Source organism: Ambystoma mexicanum, chromosome 7q (genome assembly GCF_040938575.1).
Source record: "Ambystoma mexicanum isolate Mex_15411 chromosome 7q, UKY_AmexF1_1, whole genome shotgun sequence".
NCBI lineage: Eukaryota > Metazoa > Chordata > Amphibia > Caudata > Ambystomatidae > Ambystoma > Ambystoma mexicanum.
In genome coordinates this window covers 410612666-410633149 of record NC_090941.1, presented here as the reverse complement: position 1 = coordinate 410633149, position 20484 = coordinate 410612666, and the positions used below count along the sequence as shown (strand labels likewise).

At 49.3% G+C, this 20484-nt stretch overlaps 1 protein-coding gene across 7 annotated transcripts in view; it reads right to left on the bottom strand.

The window, feature by feature from the left end:
• Positions 1–20484, bottom strand: part of DIAPH3 (diaphanous related formin 3) — a 2562783-nt gene that overhangs the window by 1077184 nt on the left and 1465115 nt on the right. For all 7 annotated transcript variants that reach the window (XM_069640497.1, XM_069640493.1, XM_069640496.1 and 4 more), the window contains one exon: positions 3943–4044. In XM_069640497.1, the coding sequence (XP_069496598.1) occupies positions 3943–4044 (102 nt within the window). The remainder of the gene's footprint in view (positions 1–3942; positions 4045–20484) is intronic.

Here is a 20484-nt window from a genome sequence, read left to right as displayed (position 1 = left end):
TGAGTCTTGTATAGAGGAATAAGTGGTTTAGAATATCCAATTCTGGTGCCAAACCTACATAATATTTTCAATTGCAATTAGTTAGTACAATAAACAAACATATTTTTAATGACCCAATCAATATACAATTTCGATGAGGGTTTTTTAGCTAAATTTTTAATACACCATTTACGTTCTAAACATACAGATGCAAACTGTGTTATTTCCAACTAGGCATGCAAATGAAAATAAAGCCAACACATGTTTCAACCTATCACAGGTTTTCATCAGGTGTAAATTGAATCATTTTCTAAACGGAACAAAATATTGCATAATGAAGATTATCCCAGTGGGAGAAAAAGGAAGAAGACATGGCAAGGGAGAGACAAATGGCGAGAGAGACAAAAACAAAAGTAATTTGCAATTAGAAATGTGATATGTTGCACCCTCACAGTCTGACGCCATTGTGTCAATTACTTCATGTCTCAATTGGGTTTGCATGCCAATTAGCATGCCATGTGACACCAGTGACACCCAAAGAGGTGAATATCTCTGGCTCCCTTAATGTCTGATTCTCTCACCACCAACACCAGAAAACCTCGCATTAACTAGTGTACCAATTACACTACACCACACGTCTGTCGTTGGAACTTAGAACCAAAGGGGTATATTTTGCTTGAAAGATGCTTTCCTAATACACCATATATAGAAGCCGAATACCTTGCTAATCCAAATAATGATAACTAAGAAAAATTGAGGAAGTGACATATTGTGAGTCTATCTCCCTCAAAAATGCTGTGCGGTGCCATTCTATACATTCAAAAACGAACTTGTGCTTACCCTACTGCAAAATAACTAAGACTCTGTTGCCTATATCGCCACTCTTGAATTATGGCTCCCAGTGGCTGCGAGGATCAAGTTCAAAACCCTCTGCATTGTCCACAAGGCCTTCTGGGGCCTGGGGCCTAAATACCTTCAACTCTCTCTTCCTAAATATATTCCTTCCCGAGACCTTCGCTCATCCGTCTCCAACTCCCTCAGGGTCAGCCGCTTCTCGAAGCAACGAGCTGGGGGTAGATCTCTCTCCGGGGCAGGGGCCTCCCTCTGGGACAGCCTTCCTGCCTCCCTGAAACTTGAGGAGAACCATCTCCGGTTCCGGAAGCACCTCAAAACCTTCCTCTTTGCTTCTGCTTTCTCTCTCCCTCTCCCCTGCTAAATTCTTCACTGAAACGGCACTGAATCTGCAACTGGGCCACTCTCAGCGACCTCGGTCCTGGGCCCAGCCACTCTCCACTTGCACTGCCTCCCTGGCAACCCCTGAACTGCGGGACTGTCTCTGTATCCCTACAGCCCCCCTTCCCAGCTCTTGTCTGCACTTACCTTGCACTTGCCACCAGCTGGCCCTATTTATTTATTTTTATTCTACTTACTTTGTACTGCACTTCCCCCCTCCCCTTCCCTTTGCACTTCTTCCCTTCCCCCTACCCCTGCACTTGTGCAATCTGAATGACACCTGGCCTAGTAGGATCGTTGTCCGTCTTCCCCTTGTTCCCCCCTCCCTGCCTCGTCGCGCCTTGAAACACTTGTGTATAGGCGCGTTACAAATGCCATATCATATCATGGTCCTTAAAAAAATGGAAACAATATTTTTGTGGCCCTAGTTCCTATTCTCCACGTTCATCACCCATAAAATTCATATATATCCAATATAAGGAGCTCCAATAAAAAACACAGAAAACAGCGGAGAACGGCTAATAAAAACAAGGGTGAGGTGTCTTCACTTCCATTCTCCATTTTCTGAATTAGTTTCTTAGAATTAGTAACCTATTCAAATTCAGGCCCAAAGCCTTGCCAAATGGCGGAATAGAAAAAAGCACACCAAATCTAAAAATAATCAAGCACTCAACTAGTGTCAAAGGGAACTCGTTCAGGCTCCCTCAGTCGCTTTACCGTGAAAGCGGACATGTGCTGGGCCTATATTTATATCCAACGCTGCAAGGAATGGAAGACGAGAGGGCCCTACCCCCAAGATTTCTTGGATGTTGGACATGACTCTCCTGCATTAATCATTAACATCGGCGTAAGAGTCAGTCTGCATGAAGTCGACCTCTGGGAGATGTCAAGCCCATTAGTGCCTTTTAGGTCTGAAGCTAGCTCGGCCATCCTTGATTCCTCTGAAATGACCACATGAAATAATTTCTTGACTGTGGCTAATACCTTGAAATTGAGGTAAAGTGTATCCTCAATGCCAACGGGTCTTTGAAGTGGAGGCTGATGTGACATTGTGAGATGAAGAGGGGTCACCGGCAGGCGACGATGTCAACGCTGCTCGAAGACCCTTGAAGGCAGACTTCATGGCTGGGCTCTTGGGATGAGGGCCTACCACAGTCTCTGCTGGTTATGGCCCTAATTTTCTAGAAGGAATTATTCCATTTTCTCTGCAGAGGCAGATTTTGATGGGAATCAGACATGTCTGTTTGGCAAGCCGTTTGTGGAGGGTGTTACGAATCGCTGGATTCAGTTAATGCTGCCCAGGAGGGAGCCTTTCCCTGTGAGGCTAGGGAGTTTAAACCGCTATGCGATATCCTCCCTAGAGGTAGCTGCAAACAGGACCTTATTGGCTGGTGTGACCGGTCTAGCTGGTGTTGTGCTGCCCTGTGGCACCCTATGGGTCTTCTTGCTGGGAGCAGACCGGCCCCTTGTCAGTCCTCCTCAACATGGTTTCTCCAGGTAAGGGGGGCCCGGGAGGGGGCCTGCCTTCACCCAGGTACTGGGGCAGGGCGTTGGGTGGTTGTGCTCCCTCCCCCCCTTGACAGGGCCAAAACACTGGTTCTTTCACAGTAGTGAGATATATAAATCACATAAGGACCACAAGGTTGAGACTCCTGGCGGAGCCAGCCAAAGATTTCTGGAATTACTGCCTGGAGAGAAACATTTCAGTGACAGCGGAGTATCTGCCTAGTTTGGCAAACCCAGCAGAGGATTGGAACACAAGGTTCCTGAGAGATGCTAGCAATTGGATGTTAAACAGGAAGGTCTTCGGCAGATTGATGTCAGCATGGGGAAAATGAGCTATGGATCTGTTTGCCTCAAGGACCAGCTGTCAGTTGGAGGCCAGACTTGAAAGCAGTGGCAACAGAAGCCTGCCTGCAAAAGTGGGGACTGGCAAAGGAGTATGCCTTCCCTCCTTTCAACATGATCATTTGTACTTTAGCGCCGACACAGGGCCAAACAACCTTTGGTGAAAATACTAATTTCTCCTGAGTAGTATTGGGAAATGTGGTAAAGTTTAGGAGTTATACAAGGTTTTTGAATTATGTGTTTCTCGAGTATTAAAGACAGAGAAGCATAATACTTCACCTGCGTGTCTTTAATAGACTCCTGAACGTTAGTATGGAAAATCAGTATTTTTGGGCTTACTAAAATGCAGCATAATTATGTATAATATTTGAGTGGACAAGAGGGACCACCGACCAAACTTGAGCTCTTATGGATCATGCTGTGTTAGGGCAATCTTTCTAAAGGCCTTTGCTTTGCTTTGTACCTGTTTGTTATGATCTGGAAATCTCAATAAAAATGTTTTTGAAAAAGAAAATGGTAATACAAATGTCCAGCAATTGAAGCTTCAGACTGTGAAAGGAGCACCAACCTTAATGCATTGGGTTATACTGAGTAGCATCATGGGAGCCCCCCATAGAAGCAACACTGTTCAATAGCTCAGAGCTCTGCGTTGCATGAAACCATGACAAATAGTTAACTCAATATTTAAGTTCTTTCTAAGCATGCACTGGTGCTGTGCTCTCACAATACACTATTTCTATGGATTCTTCTTGCAGGGCAAGCACACCCTCAGTCTACATCACTGGTACAAAGACAAAGATCCAGGTTTAACATATAGGACATTGGGAAGCTGCATAGATATGTTCACCAATCCTGGAGTTTATCTAATAGAATAACACTTACCACAATTCCAAATTGCTCTGGTTCAGACAAATTGTCATATTCACTTTTAAAAGTGGCCAGTGAAATCAGCTGTGTCTGTTCAGGCATGTGCTTGATCAAATTCTAATTGAAAAAATGTAAAAGCATACACGTGATTTACTCAGAAGAGGTTTTCATTATAAACAAACCTTTGTAAATAAGTCTTTTAAAGAAATCTTGACATTTCATGTAAACTTTAAGTAAAATAATATTTTTCCCAAAACAGTTCAACATTTTTTTCAAGGAAGAAAACTCAAAATTGTTAAGGAACTGTGGTAAAATGTCACAAAGGAACAGAAAGTAAGTTAATGATGAGGTGACCATATAATATCTACCTTACTCTGAGATACAAAGGTCAGTTAATTGCAGCAATGGTGCTACAGAGTGTTCAGACTACCAAACATGTCATTACCAGCAACCTAACTGATGCATAAGAGGCAGTGCACATATGTCAGTAGAACAGTCATTAAACAATGTTATTCAGGGACTACCTGCTCAAAAGCATAGGAAGGCAGACATATCAGGTTTGATATCGTCTCGAAGTTACTGCCAGAATATCATGGCAGGAGGGCACTGCCTACCTCACCAGACTGCATTTGTTTGCAAAGGACACCAAAGATTACCACTGCGGGTCCTGAAAGGTCTACTCTAAGAGCACAACACCCACATTTTGCATTCCCCATATTTGCTCAAAGTAAAATGTAAGATCTAAAACTAGACATTTTCTTAACTAAATTCTTACATATAGTCTTTGTAAAAGAAGAAATCAAATATGTCATAAGAAATACTTTACTAACTTGTACTCAGAGATTATTTATACTAATATTCTTTAGATAACAATCCTACAGCATCCTTAATAGACACTTGTGCTCCTACTGTGCAATAAAGAAATCGGTGGATTGTATAGTTTGTTAACCGCTCCAGATCTCCATAAGGCCTCGGGTGCCGATCTTTGTGACAACACAACAGCCATAAAACAACAAGGTTTGAGTTCCGACACTTTAAATGGGTGCGTAGCAAATAAGATGTTACAGAATCTTTACAATTCTTTACATGGTTTGGTCTGTTTTCTGGGGGTGGGAGAGTTAAGGATACGCTTGGCTCGCTCCACAAGCAAATCCAATGGGTTTACCGAAAAAGCAATGTGTTTTAGGAGGAAACCGAGGCGATCCGCAGGGTTGTCCACAGGTGAAATGATATTATTGACAGAGTCCCTAATAATTTCATTTTCTTTTCATTACAATTTCTTATTAATTTAACAAATGAAAACCTGCAAACCAACAAATATTATTTTAAAAGTACAGGGTGAGGTAGTCTCTAATTCTAAGAACATTAGCTTAGGTAACTCAGCGGTTACTCGCAGTGCTACAAAATAAATAAAACTGTAGTTGCAAGTACTATGAGAACAATCACACACGTTATTATGATGGCATAACAGAGCTATATAAGGATCACCCATCTTTTGGGAAATGAGGACCAACGAGTAATTGCACACAGAAAGAATACTTCGAAAACCTGAATTGATTATTAAATGTGCACAGATTGTCTGAGGTTTCTTTGAGAGCTGTCACATGTCAATATAGACTGCAATTAATTGGGCTCCTTTATAAATACGCCGAGGAGACGGTAAAAATAAATACTATACAGTACACAGAATGCAGACAAATATAGGGACATACGGTCAAGTATCCCCCAAGATCTTCACCCTAACACGTTTGCATTGTTGGATAATATGGCTCTTAAATCTGTTAAAGACCCATTACATAATTAAATGTGAAAACAGGCTTCTTGTATGTTTGAAGTAATATGGAATGTAAATTGCATTGGTATAAAGTAGTGCCATCACACAACCCAATATCGCAGCACTAGTGAAATACTGCAAGAAGAACAAGTTACTCTCTTACCTGGTAACGTTCTTTCGATGGGATGGTCGGACGACGTATTCCATATCTATGACAGTAATCACCACAGCTGTGCTGCTTCGGAAAATCTTCGGCGTCTGCGTCCTGCGTCTATGAAGTCGATACGCCGCCCTCGAGGACCTCCTCCGACGGCCGACGTCACTGGATGTTACGAGTAGGACGCACGACGCCCGTAGCCTCAGTTGTAGTCTTTTCCCAGAACATGTGCCACCAGTCTTCTGTCAGTCTGACACACAAAGCCTTGCGGAAACGTAAGCTGCAATCGCATAAGAAATTCTGTAACAGGGAAGGTAGGGAGGGAGCGATGTGGAATACGTAGTCGGACCATCCCATCGAAAGAACGTTACCAGGTAAGAGTAACTTGTTCTTCGAGGGGCTTGGGTCCTCCGACGTATTCCATATCTATGACAGACTCCCAAAGCAGTACCAATGCAAGGAGGTGGGAAAAGAATTTAAAAAACAGAAATTTTAGCATGCCCAATCAAATTGCGGAGTAAAGGACTGCCTTGCCAAAGGCCAGATCCTGCCCCCGGATGGAATCGAGGGAGTAGTGACGTACAAAAGTATGTACCGAAGCCCAGGTGGCTGCATCACAGATGTACGAATAGGAACACCCCTCTGCGGGGCAGTAGAGGCAGCCATACCCCTGGTAGAATGGGCCCGTAAGCTGACCGGTGGGTCCTTACCCGCCAAGCGGTAACACTCAGATAGCCAAAATAATCCAGCGAGACAAAGTCTGTTTCGTCACAGCTTGTCCCAAACGCTTTCCAGCGTAACCAATGAAGAGCTGATCGTCCACTCTGACCCGGGACATGCGTGAAATATAAAAGCTTAACGCTCTCCTAGGATCAAGCCTATGGAGCCTCTCCTCTTCCTTACCAGGATGCGGAGGAGGATAAAATGCGGGAAGAACAACCTTCTGGCCTAAATGAAATTCCGACACCACCTTCGGAAGAAAAGAAGGACGAACTCAAAGGACAACCCTGTCCTTATGAAACACAGTGAAGGGTGGCTTAACTGAAAGTGCCTGTAACTCACTCACTCTGCGAGCGGAAGTGACCGCAACTAAAAATACAGTTTTAAGAGTTAACAGTCTCAAAGGGCATGAATGCAAAAGCTCAAACGGAGCACCCATCAGAAACTTGAGAACAAGGTTCAAATCCCAACCGGGCACCTGGAAAGGTGACAGAGGGAACACATTAGTGAGCCCTTTCAGAAACTGAGAAATTAAAGGAATTTTAAAATAGGAACACTCTTCAGACGAGCGCTTAAATATGGACAGTGCCGCCAGGTAACCTTTAAAGGTACCCACTTGAAGGCCCCTTTGGGCCAAAGAAGGCAAAAAAGACAGAACCATAGGAATGTCACATGCAAAAGGATCCACATTCTTAACCCTGCACCAGTCGCAGAACTTACGCCAACGGCAACGGTACAGGGACTTAGTTGTGGACCGTCTGGCCGAGAGCAACACCTCCATCACGTCTTCAGGGAGGTCCCAATCCTTATACCTCAACCTTTCAGAAACCAAGCGTGCAGGTCGAGGGATCTGACCTCTGGATGGAGAACCTGACCCCCCCCCCCCCTCCCGTGAGAGCATATCGTCTCGGTAGGGAAGACGACGTGGAGGGCAGATGGACAAGTGAAGAAGGTCCGGGTACCATGTCCTCCGGGCCCACACCGGAGCAATGAGGATCATCCGGGAACCGAACCTCCGTAACCTCTGCAGTACTTGTGGGATGACTGGGACTGGAGGAAATGCATACAGCAGTGGGAATGACCACTCCACCACAAACGCGTCTCCTAAGGCTCCGTTTGGAGGAAATTCCCGCGAGCAAAACCTCTCGCACTTCCAGTTGACACTGGAGGCGAAAAAGATCCACTTGAGGGGTCCCCCAAAGGGCGAAGACCTCTGGGAGAATCTCCTGAGCCAACTCCCACTCGTGAGAGATCGCGCTCTGCCTGCTCAGAGCGTCCGCTGTCTCGTTTTCATCTCCGGCCAGATGAACTGCCGAGATCGAAACTTCCTGCTGGATTGCCCAGAACCAGAGCTGCATCGCCTCCCTGCACAGAGGAAGTGACCCTGCCCCCCCCCCACTTTTTGTTCAGGTAGTGCATGGCCACTGTGTTATCCATCAGGATCAGGACATTCTTTCCTCGCACAGTCGGCAGAAAAGCCTTCAGGGCAAGCCTGACAGCCCTCAGCTCCAACAGATTGATATGGAGTCTGGACTCCGACGTAGACCAACAACCGCTGACTGTCAACTCGTTGGCATGAGCTCCCCATCTCGTGAGGGATACAACCGTCATGATCATCACCTCCGGCCAGGGCAGCCAAAATGGAGCCCCCCTCATCGATTGCCTTCGTCGGCCCACCACAGAAGGTCCTGGGCGACCGAGGACCGCACCTGAACAGGGTCTGACATCCTGCCGGAGCACTGAGACCACTGGAGCTTGAGTGCCCATTGCAAAGATCTCATCCGCAACTGGCCTCTGGCACCAGAAGAATGCAGGATTCCATGAGGCCGAACAGTCTCAAGAACTCAAACGCTGGGAGACTCTGGGCAAGTTGAAACTTGTGCACCATCTGCTGAATGTGATGAGCCCTCACCTGGGGAGGAAAACACTGCCCCAGGGACGTGTCGAGCACTGCTCCGATGTACTGGAGCCTCTGAGTTGGTGTCAAATGGGACTACTTTAATTTGAGGATGAAGCCCAGCTTGTGGAGGGAGTGGCAGGTGACTGACACGATGATCCAGGACTTGCTTGGGAGAGCGCACCCTGATCAACCAATCGTCCAGGTAGGGGTAGACGTGAATCCCCCCCTTTCCTGAGGTGTGCTGCCACCACTACCATGAGCTTGGTGAAGACCCTTGGGCAGAGGTTAATCCGAACGGCAGGACCCGAAACTGAAAGTGCAAGTCGCCAACCGCGAACCTTAGGTACTTCTTGTGCTTTGGATGGATCGGCACATGAAAATAAGCGTCCTTGAGGTCTAGAGAGACCAACCAGTCCTGAAGTTGAAGGGCCTGGAGGACTTGAGAGAGAGTAACCATCTTGAACTTGTCCTTCCTGAGGAGTTTGATCAAACCGCGCAAGTCCATGATGGGTCTCAATCCCCCGTCTCTCTTGGAAATCAAAAAATAAGGGGAATACCATCCCTTGTTCAACTCCGCTACAGGCACCAGTTCTATGGAGCCTTTCTCCAGCAGGGATTGAATTTCCTGCACAAGGAGCAGATCCGGACTCTTCAAAGAGATTCCCCGGTGGATTGTCGTGAAGCCTCTGCCGGAAAGGAAGACAGTAGCCGTGGGTTATGATCTCCAGAACCCACACATCTGAAGTAATGGCGTGCCACTCTGCAAGATGCTGCGCCAGCCTTCCCCCAACCCGCGAACCATGGGACATGGCCGCATGACTGAGCTGAAGCGGCTGCGGCATTGCCTGATGGCAAAGAGGCAACAGCCCGAGCGGCCTTGGCACCTCGAGTACCTTGTTTTCCACCTCTGGCACTCCTACGGTGGCCCCTTTGACTCGCAGCTCTACTCGCTTTACCAAAGGATGAGTAATAACGAAAGGAACCTCCCTTCCATTGCTGTCTCCTAGGACGAAAAGGTGGAGGTTGTCGAACTGCAGCGCCCAACGACTTTGCTGCAGCCATTGAGGTCTGCAACCTCTCAAGGCTCTCGTCAGCCTTGCTGCCAAAAAGATGTTCCCCGTCAAAGGGCATGATGAGGAGCCGGACCTGCACATCAGGAGCAAACCCTGACTTCCGCAACCATGCAAACCTGTGTATCACGGTGCTCGCCGCCATGGACCGGCGGACACAATCTACCATGTCCAAACCCGACTGAACGGCCTCACACATGGCATCCTTGCCTTCCTGAATCATGGCAAGTAAACCATTCTGTTCGTCCCCTTCGGGAATATGTTCAGCCGCCAAGGAAACAGTTCCACAGAGTGTGCGTGAAACGTGACAAGGCACATATGGAGTTGGCCGCCTGAAGCGCCATACCCCCTGCAGAAAACACTTTCTTCGCCCAGCCGTCAAAACGCTTGTCGTCCCCATCAGGAGGGATGGTAGGGTACGACGCCTGCTTTGCCGGGGCCGTAGCTGCCTGTGCACCACCAAACTCTCCGGAGTAGGGTGCTTGGACAAGTAGCAGGGGTCGCTACTGGCTGGGTGGTATTTTCGCGGCAAAGACTTGCCCACTGACGGGAGACTCTCCGGAGCAGTCCAAGCCGCCGCCACCCTCCTCTGTAGAGCCATATGAAACGGCAGTACCGGGTCAGTTGGTGGACCAATGTCAAGGATATCCCTAAGGTCATCCTAAACAAACTCCCCCGGGGGAGCAGACCATCCCAAGTACTCGGTGACTATTGACATAAGCCACTGGTACGAGGAGTCGGCATGAGTGCCAGGCTCAGGCCTAAAAAACTCCACCTCCGGAGAGGTGTCCAGCCCACTAGCATCATGCAGGGACTGCCTCAGGTCCTCAAATTGGCTATGGCCCGAGAGAATCTCGTCTGGCACCGTGTCAGGCACCATGCCATCATCAGAGCCCTCATCCACCTCTGAAATAAACTCCAGATGGTGTTAAGAAGGCACAGAATGTGAACCAAAGCCATGCTTGACCGTGGCCAGAGTCTTTCTACGGGGTTCCACCGAGACACGGGGTACGCCCGTCGACACAGCCTCGAAAGGCGTCGAGTGAATAGGCGTTGACGCCGAGCGCGGCGTCGATAGCATCGATGGCGCCGACACAGTCCTCGAGGCCGCGGCCCCGAGCGTGTCCCTCGACGGCCGGGACGCCGATGGCGTCGACAACTTCTTCGAAGGCAAGCCCTCGAAAGAGTCAGTCGACGACCTCGGCGCCACCGGCGTCGACGTCTACCGTGAAGACACCACAGGTTCACACGGTCTTGAGCGCGTCGAGGACCGGGACCTGGGCCGGGCATGACGAGAACGATTCCCCTTGTCCGAGCGGGACCTCTCCTGAGAATCGTGACGACCACCCGAGCCCGAAGGCGTGTGAGCGGTGTCTCTCGGCTGATCACGACGACCCCACTCAGAGGCGCAGACGGAACAGTGCCCTGCGATTCGAGAATCGCCAACATTTTCTTCCCGAAGGAAGCCCATTCCTCCGGTGTCGCATGCTTGGTGGGGTAAGCGACCCGCCGACGGGCGGACTCCTTGGATGAGGGCGGGGAAAGCGACCGATGATGGCGCTTCCGGGAGTGCCTCAAAGAGGCAGAGGAGTGTCGAGACCGACTCCGGGACCAAGACCCACTGGACTTCCGACAATGACGCGGAAAGTCGCCCCTCGAGTCATCCGTCGAAAGCCCTGCAGACCTTGACTTCCGGGGCTTGGACACCTTACCTACCGATAACTTCTTCTTGTGCTCGCGCAAGGCTTTAGACGTGAGCGACTGGCACAGTCATCCGTGTCATGGGCCTCCCCGAGGCACCAGAGGCAGGCATTGTGCGAGTCCGTAACCGACATCTTGGACCCACAGTCCCCGCACTTCTTAAAGCCGGTGTGGAAGACGAGTTAGACATCTTCACGAAGAAAGTACTTCACAAACACCAAACAGGTTAGAGGAACCGAGAAACAACAGAAACTCCAAAGAGTCGAGGCGCGTCGAGATTCCCGAAGCAAACACGTTCGCGGAAAAAACGGAACTGAGGTTACGGGCATCGTGCGTCCTACTTCTAACATCCAGTGACGTTGGCCGTCGGAGGAGGTCCTCGAGGGTGGAGTATCGACGTCATCGACGCAGGACGCAGATGAAGATTTTCCGAAGCAGCACAGCTGTGGTGATTACTGTCATAGATCTGGAATACGTCGGAGGACCCAATCCCCTCAAAGGGGGGTTACAACTGATCAATGCGTGTGCTGTCAAGGCCCAGTACATGCAGGACCTTCCCTCTCACCCCGCACATGACAGCCACCAACCCACACAACAAGACCAAGCAGGACAATGCAGTATTATGTCAGCGACGCATATTGTCCCAACAAGTAAGCAATACACACACACACACAGAGGACTGCAGGAACTACCATGCAAAGGCACACATACCTACACATCCAATGTTACAGTTCAACACTGAAGAAAGAATGCAACACTGGCAGAAAGTGATGCCATGTAATATGGTAACCATGTATGTGAAGCTGTAATGGAAGGAATGCAGACACTGCTAACATGCAAAATAACTAATCACTCATCAGGGCACATGCATGATAGCAACACACAGGCCCAACACAAGCAGCATGCAATCTGCAATGCCAATAACAGACCATGAAATGATGACTGCTGGTTTTGAGCTGTGCGCATGGTGTAACACGACAATGCATATTTTTGCCCATAGTAAATGACACTACATTCATTTACTGGGATGAAAAACCAGGTTGTATGACAATTTAGGAAAAATGCATAAAAAAGTGTGTCCATCAACTTGCCTTTAGGAAAGGCAACACATCCACAATGCACTGTGACTGACACTTGTGACCTTTGCCATTGCAGGTAACTCAGGATACCCCCAAGCTACCATGGCTAATGACACATGTGCGTAATCAACGTACACCACAGGAGGTGGTCTACAATGAGGCACAAGTCAGGATCCGGCTGTCCATAGAGCGGGCTTTAGGCCTGCTGAAGAGTCATTTTCGGTGTCTACACGGGGTCGGAAAGGGCCTTGATGTAATGGCCAGAGAAGGTTGGCCAAATATTTCTTGCCTGTGCCATTGTGCAAAACATCTTCCTCAGACGAAATGTCCCCCTGCCCCCCCGGCGAGGCCATGCCGCCCCAGAAGACAATGAGTCACTACACAGTAAGCAAAGGAGGGAATGGATGGCCATCTGGTGCAGCAAGAACTGACAATTATTTCTGAACACATCACCTGCTGCTCACCTTTGTATATAGCCATGTTTTGAATACATCACACATTCACACAAAAAGGAAAAAGGTTTGTTTTAGCATTGCTTCAAGTGAACTAGTGAAGGTGTCAAAAACATACATCCCAATACCCATGCCTAACTTCTCCCCCGTTCCCGGTTAAATAGTGTAAAATATTAACAATGTTATTTCTTTGTCCTCTTGCCCTTACCAGGGTGTTATGGCTGTGGACGAGCGACATTTGTCACAGAGCAGTGCAGTGGGCTGCCAGTCTGATGATTGCTCCTTGGAAGTGACTGAGGTTGACAGGTCAGACTCCAGCCCCTGGATGTGATGGAGGGTCAGAAGCATGCTGGCCTGCATCAACACAGCAAATGCTGAGATGGCCTCTGTGAGCTCTCTGACCCACAACAGTTAGTTACCACTGATGATTTCTGTTGCGCCTGGTCCAAGGACCTTGCAATCCCTCTGTGAGGCGCCTTGCACAGAGTCACGGATAGCTGTGCTGTGGGGAGAGCTGGGGCTGAAGCAGGGACACCCGAAACCCCAGTCACCTTCGTCCTGTGGTCCACTGGCATCAATGTCACACTCCGCTTGCAGGACACGCTGCACATGTGCCTGGTTGTCTTGCTCAGGTGACGAGGGGACATCATGAGCCAGATGGGGGGGTGCGGGTGCAGATCCATGTGTACCAGTGGCTGCATCTGGTTCCTCAGACACAACCATAGGGGGCAGCTATGGAGTGGTGGTTGCAGCTGCCGGGGGTGTAGCACCTGCAGCTGTGTGTGTTGTGCTGCCATCAGGCTGCAGACATCCCGCCTCTGTGGTTGGGAAGAGCGCACGCTGGCTGGACAAAGGTCATTGCATGATTTGTTCTGCGGAGTCACCCGGACCCGCGACACATGATTTTCGCTTTATGCCACGAATCAGCTGAACATGCACACGTAGGCTTCCCTACGCTTTATTCTTTCAGATTCCCCTAGTGAGACTGGGCAGGCTGTGCCTCCACACATACCATCTGGCCTCTTTAAACTGAGGGCTTAACAGTGGACTTGTGTTCAATTGTTTCTAATCTACGTTTGGGCAATCATCCGGCCGGACGCAGGTTCTACATTCATTGTGAATCAAGGGTCCTCTACCTTCCTGGTGCTGACGAAGGCAGAACATATTTGAAAGTGCTGAAACATTTAAATGTACCTTCCATTTGATTTTTGTTTACATGCATACGTATGGGTGGATCCCAGCCTATTGTTGATCACAACCATGTATTATAGCCATTTGAATATGTGATGTTAAGGTACACTACTTTACGTAGACCTTTGATGTGTATTTCCCTCTCCCCCTTACCTTTAGATAGATGTAGATTAGGTGCCCTATGCCCTTGGTTTTCCAGAAGAACCAAGCCCATTGGTGGCTTCAGACTTCTAATATTTCATTGTTGGATGTTCCCCATTTTCGACAGGCATGGTATCAAGAGAAACAGACACAAGGATAACAGTTTGAAAACCTTTATTATTAAAAGAAATAGGGATGGTGGAATTCCAAACTTTCCCCTCCATCTAATGGGGTGGTTCCCTCAGCTGATGTTTCTAAGGAGAGTTGCAGCCGCTTGTTCTTCAGCCCCCACGGGACATCCATCACCCACAGCTCGCTCTGCTTTTCTGGCAAAAACTGGTTGAGAAGTGTCAGCCTTGGTATGGAGTAAATCAGGCGAGTGACTGGATAGTGGTAAATTATTTCTAGGCTGTCCTTGATCTTATTGGTGCTGCCTACATGGGTGTTTGATTGCTCTCAAGGCTGTAGAGAGCTTTAACAAAGCTTCAAAGAAAAAGGTTCAAACACTTTGACAGGCGCTCCAAAATAAATTTGTTTATTTGATTTCAGTTATTAGAAAATCTGTTCCTATCACAGATGAAATTAAACAAAAGAGTAATTGTCACATGTTAAACCCTCAACACGTGTTTCCCCACTTATGATGCAGTGGTTCTTCAGGAGGTGAACTGTGATTGAAACAATTTTTTTCTGCAAAAAATATATACATGGCATTGTGAACAAGAATAACGAATACAGTTTTCAAAAATGATTTAGATTGGTTGTTAAGCAACAACATAGATTCAGTGTACACGTTCATTAACTGAATTTCATTTTTACTTTTAAGATTTCAAATTTGTTTGAAATCACATGTCTAATAAATGTATTAATTGTCTGGTGCAATATTTAAACATAACCAACAAAAATGTATGTGTGATATATATATATGAATGATTCAAAATAAGGCAAGAGGTAGTTCTTAATGATCAATGCTTGTTAGCAGCTTGTGCAGATAGATCGACTTTGCTTCTGTGCATCTTTATAGAATTCTGATCTTGTTGAAAATATGCTTCTTTATTAATACTGAACAGTCCCTGTTGATTGTAAAAGAAAACCTTAGGTTTGTAATGGAATGGGGCTATTGGTAATAGGAGTTTATCCTAATGATGCTTAGGCTCGTTGTTAGTTATAACTTGGAATCCTACATTATTCTAATTGTAAAAATAAAGGTTCTAAGAATTGAATCTTAGAGTCTGTGGTTGTTTAAGTTGAAATTTCAAATACCTGGATTTCTCCTTCCATTGGATGGCACTGGATTGTAGGTCGATGGGCTGGAGCTGCTCGTTTAGTAAGCCAAAATGGCAGCTATATATTTGTGTGCCGTAGCGTGATGACATCATCCGCACGTTTGCGTGATGAACGTCATCACGTTACGGACGCCATTTTTGAAATTTCGTGCTGCTTAACTTTATTGGGCATTATACCTTCTCTGACATCCAAAATATTTATGAAACTTTTTAGGCGATTGCCTTAGAATCATTGTCAATTGTTTCCCCAAGATATATGAAGGATATTATTAGAACTACAACTTTGCCGGTTTATATGCAGTATGGAGGAAAGGGGACAATGGACTAGGAGTACGTTAGTCACTACGGTAACTATTAATTACTCCTACGTCCCGTCCCCTTTCCTCCATACTGCATGGGTGATTGCAACTGAATGTAGCCCCAGGGTGGAGAGGTGAACCTCCTTAAGGAAACAAGTTCCTTAGAACCGCCTGTCCGAAGGCTGCATCCGACTTCGAGCTGGCGTCTAAACAGTAGTGCTTGCAGAAAGCTGAAGGGGTTGCCCAGGTAGCCGCCCTGCTGATGACCTACCACAGGACATGTCTCTGGAATACGACGGCTGTGGCCTTGGCTCTAACATGAATGGGAATGCATGTTAGCTGGAAGTGGTTTGTGCTGCCCCTCGTAGGCCTCCTTGATGGCCGAAACCATCCACCTTGCGATGGAGGCCTTGGGTCCCTGGTACCCAGGCCTTGACCCCTTGAAGGTGACAAATAGAGCGTCTGACTTGTGGAAGCTCCTGGTCCTGTCCAGATAGAATTTCAGAGCACGTCTGACATCCAGACAGTGCAAGACCCTTTGAGCATCGTCCTTAGGATCAGCAGAAAACGTAGCTAGCACTATATCTTCATTTAGATGGAAGGCAGAGACTACCTTAGATAGGAACGCGGGGTGCGTTCTCAGGACCACCTTATCTTTGTGAAAAGTAGTATAGGGTTCTGAAGCCACCAGCGCCTGTATCTCGCTGACTCTACGAGCCGAGGTGAGGCCCACCAACAGAGCGGTTTTAATGGGGACCAGCCTGATGTTAGTGGACGCCATTGGTTGGAAAGGCTTGTGCGTAAGGGCGCCCAACACTATATTGAGATCTCACACAGGGAGTGGTTTCTTGATGGGCGGGTAGAGTCTGGCGAGGCCGGCCAAATGTTGCTTAACCACCGGGTTGGAACAGGAGAAGACCTCCTCCTCTGAATTTCTGTAGGCCCCTATGGCTGCCAAATAGGTGAGGCATGTGTCCACTTGCACGCCTGAGTGAGCAAGGTGTGCAGAGAAGAAAGCACATCATCCAATATGCACTTAAGGGAGTTGGGGGGGGTCGATCTCCTTAGAGTCCGCGCAGTGACAGGACCTAGTCCATTTACTTGTGTACTGGCTCGTAGTAGCCTTGCTCCTAGCGCCCTGAATGATGTCTAGGTTAGCCTGAGACAGGCTCAGATGCTTCAGTGTGACGTGCTCAGGAACCACACTGCGAGTGCTCATTTCTGCGGAGCGGGATGCATGACCCTGCCCCCCCTCCTGCTGCGAAAGGAGATAAGCTGGGCCCAGCGGCAGGTGAATGGGTGGCCTGTCCGGAAGGCTGAGAAGCTCCGAGAACCACAGTCTCGCCGGCCACCACGGAGCTATCAGAATGATGCTGAGGTGACATGATTCTCTTATCTTGCAGATCATTCTGTGGACCAGGGGTGTGGGAGGGAAGGCATACGCTGACATGCCATTCTACTGTATCTGCAATGCGTCGCCCAGGGAGCCGGGGCCCTGCCCCTGCCAGGACTGCTGGCCCTTCTTGTTGGCCCATGAGGCAAAGAGATACACCTGAGGATGCCTCCATCTGCTGATGACCCCGAGCAGGACCTGATCCTTCAGTTGACACCCGTAATTGTCCACTCCCAGTCTGCTGAGCCTGTCCGCTTCCAGGTTGGACTCCCCCGGAAGGTGGATGGCCATCAAGTAGATGTTGTTCTCAAGGGCCCATTCACACATGCTTATCGCTAGACTGCACAGTGGACTGGATCTGGTACCACCCTGCTGGTTAACATAGTACATGCTGGTGGAGTTGTTTGGATGAGGACGGCCTTGCCCCCCAATGAACGGAAGGAAAGCTTTGAGAGCTAGCCAGGTGACTTATAGCTTCAGCCAGTTGATATGAGACTCCTGCGGGGTCCCGACTCCGTGGACACTGTGGTTGTCCAGAGTGGCCCCCCCAGCCTTCCAGGGAGAAATCCGTCGTGATGGTGACCTGTGGGGCCGGCTGCAGGAAGGGCTTGCCTGTCTGCAGGTTGCAGTCCCTGGACCACCATGTGAGGTCCGGGTGGAGAGAAGGAGGAATGCTGACAAGCTCCGCTTGGGAGCCCCACTACTGATTCCATGAGGCTGTGAAGTGCAGCTGTAATCTCCTCATCTTGAGTCTTGTGTGGGGTACGGCCAGTAGGACTGCTGCCATGATACCTAATAAATGTTGGTACCACCAGGCCAAGGTCACTTCTCGGGTGAGGACGCGAGTAGTGGCCCTCTTGATGGCCGTGATCTTGTCCTCCGAGGGGAAAACTCTCTCAGGGCTTGTGTCCCATATGAGACCCAGAAAGGTCAGGATCTGCGTAGGCTGTAGCTGAGACTTCTCTCACAATGTCTCTGCAATGAGTGCTGGAGTAACCATCTTGAATTTTTTGAAAAGGGAGGGAGAGGTTGAGGGTGGAGAGGTCCAACACAGCTCTCAGGCTAGCCTAGTTCTTTTGTATGGCAAAAATCCTGGAGTAGAAGCCCAATCCTCGCTGGGACTTCTTCCAATGTCTGGCTCTCGACGAGCGACCGAATTTCCGCCAGCAAGTTGTTGTCCCAATCTGTGGGAGTGGAGGGGAGGAGGGAGGAGAGGAAGTGATCAGTAGGCGGTACCCCGTGGATACTACAGATAGGATCCAGGGGTCTGCGAGCTTCTGATGCCAAAACTGTGCGTGAAGGGCAAGCCTGCCCCTCACCGGAGACAGGTGGACCAGAAGGGGTGTGTCATGCCGCCTTTCCTTCTGAGGCTGTTGCAGAGAAAGGGGACTGAAAAAAGCTCTTGTTCCCCCTCCCTTTTGTTGTTTGCGTTGGTGCTGACTTGGAGAACGGTCAGGCGGTCTGGACCTCCGTTCTTGGAAGCCGCAGAACCCCCAAACGCCTGCCCCTTGTAGGAGCGTTGATGCGACTGGGAGTACGCCTTGGGCGTGGTCTTCATAAGGCTAGATAAAGACTTGGCCAGATGTGTCAATGTGGGCCACGGTGGACTCTATGATGCCTTGTGCCACCATTTTAGCCTACGCCAGTCCCGCCTTGAAATGTGCCTGGCTCTGAACTGGAAGTTCTGGAAGGAAGTCGGCTATTTCCTGCCAAAGCCTCTGGTTAATGGCTGCCAGAATGGCATCTGCGTTGGATTGACTAAGATGCAGCAAAGGGTTGGAATAAAGCTTCTTCCTGTATGCCTCCAAGGTCTTCCCCTCCTTGCCTAGCAGCGCTGAAGATGAGGTGGCCGAGGACAACTGAGGCTTTGAGTAGAGTGATGCTGCAGCAATCACCGAAGAGTCAGGTTGAGCGTGTGCCGACAGCAAGAGTGGATCCCTCTCCATTTGTCTATACTTGGCGTTGAGGTCTCGATTGACAGGCTGGGCTGAGTGGGGTTTGAGCCGCCCCTTCTTGGCCAAGGCGACAACGCCCTTCTGCATCAGGATCCCTGAACTAGCCGCGGGGCGTAGAGTGAGGACCTCAGCAATAACCCTTGCCTCTGGATGTTCGATTTCATGTTGAGGAAGGACCAAGTACTTTGCCAGACCTGAGAGTTGTTCGTCAAAGGCCTTGACTGAGAATGGGGTGTCGGGGTCTTCTTCCTAGTCTGTGTCCACCAAAGCTTCCGGCTGGTCCGGAGTGGGTCAAGGAGTGCTGGGCGCGGAGGGCTGAGGTGTGAAGACCGGAGGCAGAGGCTGAACTGAAGAAGGCAGGGGAGCTGGAATCGAAGGAGCAGGTGCGGGCAGCAGGGGGTGCACCAAGGACTTTCGGCGCTGGAGCCATATGAGAAATTACTATAGGCGCAGGCGGAGGGGCTGGAGGGAGCATGTCCCTGATCACATCCCCAAGGATGGGCCCCCATCTGAGGAGATCTCATGAGAGTGAGGAACCTTTCAAAGAACCTGTCCTGGCAGGCCGGTGGTGTAGCAGGTGATGTTGACAGGGTAGCAGGCGGCTGCTGGGGCCAGTGTGTACTGTGTCTAGCCGGTTGTGAGGTAAACCTGCCCTGCGATGCTGATGGATAAGCTGTAGGCCATGTACCTGGTTCACACGAGTCCCACCTTGTAACTCGTTCTCCTACCCGCTCCGTGCCTCAGGCGGTATTGGACGGGCGGCCATCTTGTCTGGCGCGGCGGCCATCTTGTCAAACTGAGTGCCACGTGCCGAAGTAATGGTGCTCGATTCACTGGGCACATCCTCCTCCATGACTCTTGGTGGTTGAGCACGAGACCTACCCTGCACCTCAGGATGAGGCCTGGTAGGCGTGTCGCCATCAGCAGTTTCGCTGGTAGTGCTGCGTGCAGGCGCTCCCCTCTAACATATTGCTGGTACAAGGGCGTAGCACCTCGGGTGTACACCCGATAAAAGAACCTTGCGGTCCCTCAGCACTGGAAGTATCTACGGACCCCTCGACCTGGCGGCTGGTAGCTAAGCTAGCTTTGGTACCCGTGCTGGTGTGAGAACCTGAAAGGTTCCTCCCGCCTGGGTATTTCCTTGGCAAGGAGTCGCCCTTGCAGGGTGCACTGGAAAAAAAGCGGCCCCCTTTGGGCCTTGACTTATGACTGACAAAGTCCTTCAAGTCCTCTGGAGGAGAGTTCTCGAAGATCTCCCTCCACCTAGCTAGCCTGTTCTTTAGAACATGCGGTTTAAGTGCATCGCACACGTACAACCCTCCCAGCTGTGGTCACGGCAAAGGAAGCAAAGAGCGTGGGGATCGGACGTAGGGAAGAGCCCCTGGCAGGCTGGACACCTGCTGAACCCCGCTGAAGTCGACATGCACCAGGAAGGAACGTGA